We start from the raw sequence: 12,183 nt of genomic DNA, 5'->3' as shown, positions 1-12,183 counted from the left end.
AAAGAAATCCCCAGGAATCGCGCCAGTCGCCCTGCTGCTAGGGCCCCACGAAGACTAGGACTAATTTAGGGCTCGTTAGACCCGTCCATTCTATCGCACCAAACCCAAACTTTGGGTCGACTTATGTGCTATTGTGCCTATTTGTAGACGACAAAATACCATTCAATAAAGGCATCAGCGGAAAGCACCATAAAAGATCTCAAAAAGGTCTTCGAACTAACACCTGAACCCCTAATATGCTTCATAGATTTAGATATCAAAGGTAATCCAGCACTTAACATCTCAATCAATTATTCTGGGTAGATTTGACTTACCCCTTTACCAGCCAGTAACTACCCTTGCAAATCGATCAATATGCAACGAAGATAATTCTCAAATTGTTACTGGCGGTACGTTGGCAGCTTACAATACGACAGAGCATTCATAACATCCTACTTCTTCTGTTGCCTGCACAAACCGGTTGAGAAATGCTACGGTGCTTAAGTGAAACGTCATCAAATACGAGACTAATGTGGTGAAGTCACTAGAGGCCTTCGTTACCAACACCGAAACCAGACGTTCAGTATCAAGACAACCTATTTAAATATACGACGGCCCTATATTTTGAACAGAGAATCACCAAAAGTACGTAGTCAGGGACGATGGCCATTACCGATACGGCGAAAGCAGCTGTTGAGTTGAATTGAGCCACCTGTGATTTAAATTATCACTAGACACTACACGAAATGATAAAACTGACAACCATCGATTAGACTTGTAAAGGACGTAGGATTTCGCTAAAAATTTCCTACGAGAAAAATACGATGACAAAAGGTACTCTACACTTCCAGTGCAGATCAGTTGCCTGACTGCCTGATTTCGCCCGACCTTTATTCAACGCGCATTTCAAAAGCTAAGAGGTTGTTAGATTGAGATACGCAAAACATGACGAGGAACGTTAACCGAGTCCTATATGCACTCCATCTAGTGGCTACGATCATTCGATCACAGCAACGATAACTATTGTTATCACACACAGTTATACCCTTATCCTGCACAAAAAAAAAATGTAAACTGTACGATTAGTCAAGTGAAGAACTGTTGAAACTCCGACAAACTGTCTACATAGGGAACATAATACAGAGTCCGCTGAAGATATGATCAACTCACAAAAAAAAAAACTGCTCATATTAAAAGTAGATACGAACGACACAACACAATGCCAGGCGGCTACGGTTCTTTGTGTTTCAAGTTCATCGAATGGCTGGCTTCCAGAACGAAACGATCTGCATGTGTGCCAGCGTCCGAGCTTATTATACTGCCGTACAAATACGTTAAGCACTAATCTATCAAAAGAACATATCTGATGGTTCGGTTTCATTGACTGTAGTTTCTTCGCAAAAGAATAATAGCACCGTGAGTATATTTACAACAAATGTATTCTTTATAGCCTTTTATTAACGACTTCAGCTATGGCAGATCCCGAATGCTTCCTGCTAAAGGGTCATCTTGCGAATTGTGCTTTAGGCCGTAAAGTAGTTTGTTTCCGCCTTGCCCATTCGTACGCTAGATCCCACAAATCACTTATGATTCAACATGGGAAACCCGGGTACTTCGACGGAAATTGCTTTTTTGGCGACCACTAGCTGTTCTAGTAGACAGCTCTCGCAAAAAAATCGTAACGTTCATATTGTTTATGTACAAGGTATTAATTATGGTATTAAATTACTATGTCGTCTTGCCGAAGAGCATCTTTCGCGGCCAACGTACTCCCGCAGCGAAATTTTATTGTTTGCATTGAAACTTTTGAATATATGAAGGTTCTTAATGTTTAGTGGAAATTGTGTCAGATCGTAGTAAATGAGGCGAGGCTCTCAGCATCTATCAACGGGTTACATGATCAGGAGACCTGACTAATGAATATCGCTCCTTAATCTAGCTCAGTGGTTCTTTTGAGAACAGGAGTAGGCTCAGATTATCGTTGAAGCACCGCTAGGGTTTGCCAAGAACGGTCGAACTCAGCGACTTTATTTTCCAGAATGACTTCGTTTACCCGGAGAATGTCCCCAAGCAGGTTCACGGTATTTTGAAGTAAGTTAGCGTGGACTGGCTTGAAAAGTGCGGCTTTTCTAGAGACCATATCAACTGTAAATCGAAAGTCTCTTTTTAGCAATGTCTTGCTAGTTAGAAGTCTTCTTCGCGTCGCCTTTATCTTTGGGACTCACTGATAGTAGAGCTTTTCGGAGATTTTTGCGGATCGAATTGGGGCCAGAGCTTTGTCCTGCAGCCGCCGACTATCACCTTCTGTATTTCGAAGTTTCAACGAATCACATTGTGTAATTCAAGCGCTTGCTGGTCTCGTATATCAATTATTTTATAGTATTAACGAAAATACCCTTACAATTTGGACTTCTGAGTAAAGGATGGCTGGTATTTTGTGCTTGAAACTTAAAGACTTGGGAAGCTAACCGAAATTGAATTAACCTTAAGATAGGATGAACTATGCCACTAAAACTTACCTTGTTCGAGGCAAATGGTAATAATTTTTTTATAATCGAGCAGCACACATATATACTAAAATCGAAATCGCTAAAAAGTAAGGTACGGATTATGGTATGTGGAGCTCGTACATGCAGGTAGTTATTGAATAATGGCAGAACATTAAGTGTGTGTTTTTCCTGAAACTGTTTCTTCAGGTTGGAAAATAAACTACAATAACTTTTGCTACGTGCATTCATTAGCAAATTAGAGATCAAACTTGAAAGCAACAGATTTATGGCAAAATATTTTGCTTAATAGTATGCAGTTCTCGCAGCAGGAATCACCTCAATAAGTTAAAATAATGCTTAAAATTACAAAATAGCAATAATTAAAGACAAAACTTGAATTCACCTTTTGACAGGTATCTTGCCATCTTTGTCAGTGGATAGCAGAATTCGTGTGAATGCTTTCTCCAGAAAGGAAATAACAGGTGCGTTTATAAACAGAAGATTCGTCGCCATCACGAGTAGTTCATCCGCCCATAACTGGGCTATCTGTTAAAGTTTACAAATATATAAACAGCAATATTGTCGCAGTTATATCTAACCATAAAAACAATTGATATACGTCAGGGTCACTAATGTTTCGTTCTAAGCAGAGGTTGCGGATATCGTTGCTGCCAGCGTACTGTATGTCCCTGCTTAACCAACTATTAATACATTTTATTACTTAAAGTAAAAGCTAGAACTCCACAGGAAACGAAGCCGTTTTATTCTAGTGAACATCAAGTGGCATTTCAATCACATTGAGGCAAAACCCTCGTGTTGACACCGCAACACTCACGTCAAAAAAATTTAAAACAATAAACACTTGTACTCCTAGCGCTTGGGCATTACCTCTCGGGAACCGCAACAGAAGTTAATGAACGATACGTTCACGTAATCTGCCCCATACGCAACCGTGACGCTTTTGTCTTCCAGTGATGCGTCCTAACATCAAATGCAATAGAACAAAGATGATTTTTACTAGTTAGTAATTGAGCTAATGCTGGGTGACTTGGAAAGGTAAATGTATAGCTCAAATATATATAAATCAATTGAAAAAAAATCAATATATAAAATAAATAGCTCAATTACTTATACCAAACAAGTCTCAATTTTACAAAACTAAATGGATTTTGTACATGACGGACGGCAGGTATATATTCATAATGAACGACAAACGTAGAAGATGAAGGACATCTGAAATAAAAGCATAATAGTGAAACTGACTTTGTTGTCCTTTAGACTGATGCCTAAGGGAGAAGAACTGCTTAAAGTGAAAATCCAGTGGCCAAAGATTCTTCCATTCCACCATTTGTACCGCTCGTAATAGTAATACTGGTCTTCTACAGTATTTGTTTTCCGCTCGAACCAGCATAATAAAATATAGAAAGAGAGTAATGAAAGCGCTAATTTAGTAATTGAAAGCATCACTACCTCAGATCACCTTTAGTAAAGGATAATTTAAATGAAAATAAAATAATAAGCAATAAAAGTAACGGCCTCAGTGTTTCTTTTATTCAGAGGTGCGTGTTACTGAACAGTCGGTCTCCATTCAGATTTTTGTACTTATCGTTTTATGATCCCTTCAGAAAATACTTTGTGCAGAATAGATCTTTATTACTATATCATCAACTGATCTGGCAAAAAAACGTTCAACTCTAAACGACAACAAATATTTTGGTCTCGGTTTAATCTAATAGGCAGCTTTTAATCGCCCTGTTCAGCTATGGGCTCACGTAGCTAAAAAATCAGTATACACCTTGCATTCTTAGAGTCCCAATAGAGGCCATAGTAAGAAAAAGAGATGTACTAAATGTTTATACCTACCAGTATGTAACATACTCGTGTGTGTCTATCGGTCTGCGCCGCCAATTTCAAATGTATAGCATCCCAGAAAAGAAGCGTGGTAATTTTATATCTGCACAATTAAATATTCATCAAATCATACAACTTTAACGATTTCACAGTAGCACAGAACGTTTTCCCCTTGACAGACATTGCGTTGCTTATATTGCTTAAAATATGCGCGCCTTTTAGCGTGGAAATCATTCTAAAAATATTCAATCAAAAGCAATATATTAGTGCAGTAGAATTTCAGCTCACCTTTGCTCCAATATTGATGGAGTCCCTGAGCTTGCCTTCCTTCGGGGTCTTTGCATGCTTTCCCGTGCGGGTGTCGCGAATACTTGAGATTTCCAAGTACTCAGTTTCCTACAACGAACCCCAAAAGTAAAAAAAAAATTGATGTTCAGACTAGCTGGATTAGTAGCATAAAGACAGACGGAAATTATTAATACTCCTAATCGAAGCGGGAGGCTCCAGTGAAGATGGATTGTTACATTTCTGGTCACAGCAGGGGTCTTCGGAACAGCTGATTTTGGACTTAATGAAACGATTATACACATCTGCTTTAGATAAAGGCATCATTTACTCAATATAGGATTCATCCGAAGTACGCCGGCCATCGAACTCTAAGCCTGACAACTGATAAGCGTTTATTCTCTTGGAACAGTGTGGCTAAACTATGGCTTTGACAGTGGAAAACTACTACTTAGCTACCAGTATCAGTTTTACCAGTGGAGTACAGAGCAGCGATAATAGTTGCTAACGATATTTGTTAAGAAAATAAAAAGTAAGTTACGAAAACGTAGCAATCTACTGTGCACAGCGTTTGATGGAGACGTAGGAAACTCTTCACAACGGCCGAGAACTTAACCTTCGTATTCTCCGAAGTCCCTACGTATTGTCCCTGTTTTAAAACGTACAATTGTTCTAACTGTATCCGTTCGAGTTCTAATAACTTCTATATAACAAGTGTGAGAACGGGCCCTTTCACTGTAAAAGAAAACAAACGAAACATATACAATGGTGAAAATACATCTAGTTAAAAAAACATCTAAGAATGGGAGCTCTAGAATATAAATAACCATAAAAAGAGCCTCTAACGGACCAAAAATCACTGTTATATTACATTATCACTCTACTCATAAACGTTTTTGTTCCGGACAGCCTCATTGTATTGTATAATGTATGTATAGTAAAATATGAGAAGCAAATGTGGAATGAATTGCAATTTAGTTTTAGGAAGGCAAGATCATTTAAAAGTGCCAAGATAACAATATCGAGAGCAAGAAAAGTTTCCGTAACTTTATGTTGGAGATCTGGCGAACAAAAATGCCGAGTTTGTATTGCAGAACAGCTGTAACGTTTTTAAAGAAATATTTTTGAATAACAGCCGCCCTCACATTCAACCCTTATATTATAAAAACAAAAAAAAAAAAAAAAAAGCAGCGAACGTCATATCAGAAGCCTTCTGTAATATTTTGAGAAAATCTTGTCAAGTTCTTATATGATACTTCTTATAATAGCTTATAGGATACCTCATATAATAATTATTCATCATTCGAGAATGCACATTTTCGAGAACTCACTAAAATGATCTGAATTAAACAGTATCAATAATAAAGAACAATTTCATAATATTCATCATTTCGTACAAAAAGAATTTAATTATAATAATCATTTAGCACAAATTAACTCAAGTCTGAATGAAATGTTTTAAATAAAAATATAAGATAATACAAATTAGAGCAGCGGTTGGTGTTTTCAAGCACAAGTTAGATGCGAAGGCCAAATACGCAGATGACTGTAAACAATGCAGACTTTCTAACATAACTGACACAGGAAGAACCACTTCAGTATCCTAGTAAGGAAGTGTACAATCGGTGCACAAGTAATGATACCCAACGTCTCGAAGTTATTATGACCCTTAAATTGGATATCAACAATAGCTATTTAAAAGTTTAGTAATCCGAAAAGTTGCATATTGCTCTGAGGTGCGGCATTCTTTTGGAGTGCGGAGAAATACATACCTGCTTTGTTTCAGGCGAGGTCTATCCAATCACGTATTGATTCCTTTTAAAAAATCCAAGATCAGTTTTTGGGGGACGAAGGTTCATCGCTGACTCTTATGCTGCCGTAATAGAAATGTGTAAATAAAAAAAAGATATCTACGTACAAAGCTACGACATGGAGCCACTTAACATTTAGACCACTAACGTCGCAGCAGCCCTCTTCGGGTGTTCGTCGAGCCTACATTTATTTCAATCATATTTTGGTTGAGCACTTGTAAGGGATTTTTTAGAATGAAACAATTACTTAGAGCCTCACGGAAACTGCCTTCGATAACTGTCAACAGCTTCATAGAGATTTACACCATAAGGGAGCACAATCCTGTTCTGTCGACTCTTCCATTCTCAGTAAAGCTTCAAGTACGAACGCTGTCCCTATAGACATACTGACAATTATGCACAACCGTTTGTTGTGCAACATCTCCAACTTTCGGAAAGGTGTTTGGTTCTGCTAAATAAATTCAGTGGTCCTTACTGCATTCGCAACAAACATCTAAAAACGGCATTACATTCGGTGCCCCGTTAAATGGTATTTTTCAACGCATGCTTGGAGTGTGCAAATCATAACATCGAATGACTGGTACATAGCTAATCTATCGATAGTTTTTAAAGACGCAGAAAATCTATGGCGATCCAGTAGTTGGTGTGGAGCAGCAAAAATAAGTTGCTCATATTACTTGCTGGCTCGCTTGCTGTCGCGTCAATTACCTTGACACCAAAGTCTAAATTTACTGTGAGTGGCATGCCTTCTCGTATCTCTGCATCCCCTGTACGTGCAATTGAAACAGAAGAGGTACGATTTGTACATCGCGGCAATAGCCGGCTGTATGCATTTGTTGACATGGCACCTAGAAATGCCATTCCCACTAGCCTAGCCCAAGCAGGGATCTTCACTGAAATGTTGTTTTAGGACATACTCGAAAAGAACCTTGCGACCATGGAGTCATTGAACTCGCACCTCTTGGCTAAGCTACTGACATTCCACAAAGTAATAACCTGATTACTGTTCTTGGTGCTGTTCATCAATTTATGTTGCGACGGCTAGGAAAATGCACCCAAAAATGAATAATTTCCTTTGCCTAAATAGTCCTATGTTATTTGCTACATTCAGCCGCACAGAAAAGCACATAGAGGCATTAGAAAGCCCGTTGTTTGCAATCGTATTGTTGAGTTTATCACATGATTTGAATATCTCGAGACGACTCCATTTATTGTAATGTATAAATCTTTTTCCGGCCACATTCTGAAGGCGACTGCAAAAGCGTTAGTTTCTGCCATGGCTATAAAGAGAAGTTGCCTATAAGTGGCATATAAAAAGGGCAAGACCCATATTCAACCTTAATATGGGCTCCACTGCGTTCTGTAGGTTCAACTGAAGTCGGTCGGATAAGATATGTTTTGATGCATGATAATCCCTATGGGAATGCCGTAGTGAGGCGTTGAACTGCCCTTCGTAACGCGTTTGAAAGTACCTACGAAAAACGAGGAGCTCGATACTTAGTCATATACTCTTAATTTCATCGAAGCTCAATTAAGAACATTTATCTGAATTAGCGACTCGAAGCTAAACTTTTTTGCCCGTTATTATTGCTCTGTCTGTCTTGGAACGACATATATTACTAAATATACTATGTACTAAATAAAGAAAAAAAAGTACATTTTCGGTCTCATCACACATGGAGATGAGTTAAAAAAAAAAAAAGGTTCTCATTAAATATCGCGCGAATATAGTACTTACATTGTTCTGATCGGTCCAGAACAAATAGAATCCCTTGTTATCCACCTTCAAGGTGACTGGAGTCCCGACTGGAGAATCCTGCAAAGACAATGATAACGTTGATAATGAATAGTATCTTTGCTACGATCGTATAAATATCATCCGAGAGTAACTTTTGTGCACAAAGTGTAAAAACTCCAATACAGTCACTATCATTTCAATCCTTCTTTGAGAACGTCCTATATATACTGTATATTGTATATACATACATTATAATATATATACACACTGAACTTTTCACCTGCCTCGTGACTTTTGCCCCATTTAACTCCTATATTACTAGCCCCGGAAGAGCGGGGCTAGATGGGCCGAAATTTGCTCTGTGCTATTGATGAAAACAACCACTGCAACTGGAGAAAAATACACTAGTATATTTGTCAAAGATTCCTATATTATATCGACTAAATGGGCTCATTAGAATTACTACTTTTCAATAAAGGTCTCAATTAATTATACCTAGCGTTGCAAGGCAAATTTATATGGACTAGAAGTGCGGCTATATGTAGAAAATACTTTCTTCCCAAGCGCTCTGACAATGGCTAAAAAACACAATGATTTATATTGATTTACTGCCAAGGTCGAAAGTTATAACTGGTCAACTATAAGTTCACATAAAGTCTTGCTGCACAGTATGAAACTAGCTTTTGAATGATCTAAGTACACGTTCATTCACCAGTTGCGTTCTGTGCGAGGAATGTCTATGCATGTTATGGTATAAATATTCGTAACTTCCGATCCGTAATCATATTTACGCGCCATGTGGTGCATATGTCGGTAATACTTTTTTGTCTGAACTATGTGTTAAATTTGTTGATAACAACGACAAGTGCGAAAATACGATATCTTATTATAATTTGAGCTGTGCTACAAGACTGCTTAGTTCTTCCAATTTTTCTGGTTTCATACATGCTTAAAATGCGGTGGTCCAGATAGCCCCGCCTCACTTAATCCGCATAGCTCCCGGGGTGATCATGTAATGACGTTTATAAATCGTAACCCGCGCTCAGTTTGCCTCTATAATGTAGCTCTAGACAGTGGAAACCGTGGCAGAAAAACGAGACGGTTACTTTGCTTCTTTACTACTCAACAGCAGTTCGATGAAATGAAAAAAAAGCTTAGCTGTTCTATGTAACCTCACCCTTTGAGGTCAGATCAGATGAACATACAGTAACGCGAGTTATACTAACTTTCTGAAACTTTGGTAATATTAAAAGCTATGCCTACGATGACAACGCCATCGCTAAAAGGGCTGCTCAAGAACAGTTAGCTAAATTCTAAAATGATATCCGGGGCCCAGAAGATTATGCCCCGCTGTGTGCGACCATCTGAGACCCAAGACATTGAGTTCACACAAAAAATTTGGAGCTTGGGTATCTCACGGTATATTCGAATCTGATAGGAAGTTACAGCTTAACATTCCGTTTCAATAGGACGCTCGGTATCGAGCGCCGGACGGCTACAATAACCGTTTTTTGCACAGGATTGTCGCTGATGACAAGAAGTATTATTCGTATGTCAACGTAAACCAAAAGTTGGAATTGATTCTATTAGGAGAGAGGCTGAGGGTCTAACCAGATCTTAAACAATGATGGGGATACATAATTTACTGTTACAGGAATAAAAAATGTACTATTTTCTATTTCATAGCCTGGTGATAATAAAGCAACGTTTATTGCAGATCTTTATTTATTTGGATTTCAGCCATAGCTTAATAATAATTTCCAGAAGACGCATTTTAATATAAATGCATTATGTCTACTTCGTAGAGAAATATCCTAATCTATTACATATTTCTTTAACACACGTCGCAGTTCTCTGCTAGCTTCTCAATAACCATATTTCTAGCATTTGGCTTCCCGTACGTAATTTCTATACCTATAGCCTTTCTAAGAAAATCAATAGTGATATATGTTTAGAAAGCCCCGAAATCACACAGACTTCAATCGGTAGAATAAGCAGGTAAGCCAATGTTAAATGCTTTTTGGCTCTGTCTAGGAACTAATTAAGGACTGGTGTTGTCATCAAGTAACCATACCGCGTGCTTTCGATTGCCGTCCTAGCGGTCCGTGGGTCTTTTAAGAAACTTGAGACAGTGGGCTCATTCGTTATTTCATTTTCGGGGAGTATCTTATAGTAGCGAATGCCCTTGACGTCCGTTGCAAGTACTACCATCATTTTACATAGACACTGTCACCGAATTCGACTTCTCTTCAGCGCCACTTTCGCGCTAGTGCCTCTCCGGCTACCGGTAAAAATTGAACCATGTCTCGTCTCTCTATGTTTCAAATATTACATCCGGTATCGCCATTAGGCATCCCATCAGACAGCCGGCTTCCAACAAGAAACAAAGTGTGCCCGGATTAAAACCTAGACCACAACGTTTTTATGATTAACAGACAAATACGTTATCTATTAAACTATGACGGGGATAACCATGCCTCATCTGCGGCGATCGTGCGCTCCAGACGAATTTTTTTGTTCGAAAAGTTCGAAGGTACGAAAGTTCCGCAAATTGCGCCTGGAATACAGGACATGCATTTCCAATTGGTCTTGGGTCATAGGGGACCCACTTTCACTTAGCATGTTTAGTATTGGGGTTATAATTCTTTTACACGTTGTATGTGGAATGCTAGTTCCGGCTTTGAAACCTCAGGCTCTGATTTCTTTCATTATTTTCAAGTCCCCACATTTGATTATCTTCTCGCTAGTTTTCAACACTCCGATTTCCATTTTTTTAAACATTTTTTTTTTCTATGTACGGCCTCTTTGCCTAATTCTTTCGTTAATGTTCAACACATTTCAGAGTGCCTTGGAGGAATAAAAAGTTGAAAAATTTGAAAAATATTTTACAAAAGTATTTTTAGCCGAGTTCTCGAATCTCTTCGTTGTTCTTTAACATGCAGTAGTCCATAGTGCGGTGACGGAACACCGTCCTTTTCAAACAACGAAATCATTAAAAATTTCTCTGGCGTACTGTTCTATTGCGGTATTCCGTAAATTGCCGAGTAGTGTCGTGGGACGCTCTGGCCTCAATCACAGTTTGTTTTAGGTTGCGAGGTTGCTCAGTGTTGCATATCTAAATCCTGTAGGAAATCCTTTCTCTACATTGTTTCAGGACGTCATTCTGCATTATTTCAGCACGGCACGTGATTTTGGTATAACCTCCGACCCCAATTGTGATGCCGCAGCTTAAAGCGGGTTCAAAAAGAGCTTTATAAACTTTAAGCATGCAATCCAGAGAAAATTCGATTTCTTTCAAAAATATCAATTATGAGAGTACATTATAGCTTTTTCTAGTGAAAGTGTCAATGTGCGAAGTTTGTTGAGTATCTTCATACAATACTTACAAGGCATGTCGCTAAAGAGGCAAGTTAAAGACACTGAAACGTATTTCAAAAGAAAGTCTTGAGTCTACTTCATTTTTGCTATTAAAATGAATAAAGTTAATTTTGGCCTAGTTTACGACGAAGCATAAAACCTTAAATATTTCGATCGTGCTTTGCTTGGTGCAAAATACGACACAAACTCGCATCGATCATTTATCGATGCCGCCAGTAAAACAAAGCAGGCTAAGCAACTATATTATAACTTTATTACTAGATTATGACCTTGAAACACAAAACAGGCAAACTACTGAGTTTGGGCAAACTGACGCTTCATATGGTTCAATTGCCAAGTCATTACCTTCGTCCATGAAGGTCAGAGTGGCGCATTTAAATTCAAGCAAATTCTAACGGGCTGTTCATTGCAGCGGGTTTAAGTTCATCCGCTATTTTCGGTACCAAAAGGGAAAAAAACGGTTTTTTGTAGAAAAAAATAACAAAATTATCATAACAAAAAACAGTGCATCGTTTTCGGAATTCTAATGAAGATTAGCTATTATCCTAGTGCTAGACGAATCGCCACGAAGATTTAGACTTCAATTTCTTTTCGAAATTGAGGATTGACGATATCGCTATACTCGTACGGTTGCCGAAAAATAGGAAGAGAA

At 38.4% G+C, this 12,183-nt stretch overlaps 1 protein-coding gene across 2 annotated transcripts in view; it reads right to left on the bottom strand.

The window, feature by feature from the left end:
• The window catches only part of Plc21C (Phospholipase C at 21C), an 88,718-nt gene that overhangs the window by 50,405 nt on the left and 26,130 nt on the right, over window positions 1-12,183 (bottom strand). For both annotated transcript variants that reach the window (XM_086972002.1, XM_022848598.2), the window contains exons 3-6: window positions 8,154-8,231; window positions 4,608-4,715; window positions 3,357-3,449; window positions 2,872-3,014 (exon numbers count right to left, since the gene is read on the bottom strand). In XM_086972002.1, coding sequence (XP_086828128.1) covers window positions 2,872-3,014; window positions 3,357-3,449; window positions 4,608-4,715; window positions 8,154-8,231 — 422 coding nt within the window. The remainder of the gene's footprint in view (window positions 1-2,871; window positions 3,015-3,356; window positions 3,450-4,607; window positions 4,716-8,153; window positions 8,232-12,183) is intronic.

The sequence above is a fragment of the Varroa jacobsoni genome, unplaced genomic scaffold (genome assembly GCF_002532875.2).
Source record: "Varroa jacobsoni isolate VJ856 unplaced genomic scaffold, vjacob_1.0 scaffold_1361, whole genome shotgun sequence".
Lineage (NCBI taxonomy): Eukaryota > Metazoa > Arthropoda > Arachnida > Mesostigmata > Varroidae > Varroa > Varroa jacobsoni.
Note: the sequence above shows the minus strand (reverse complement) of the source record. Positions and strands in the feature narration are given on the sequence as shown.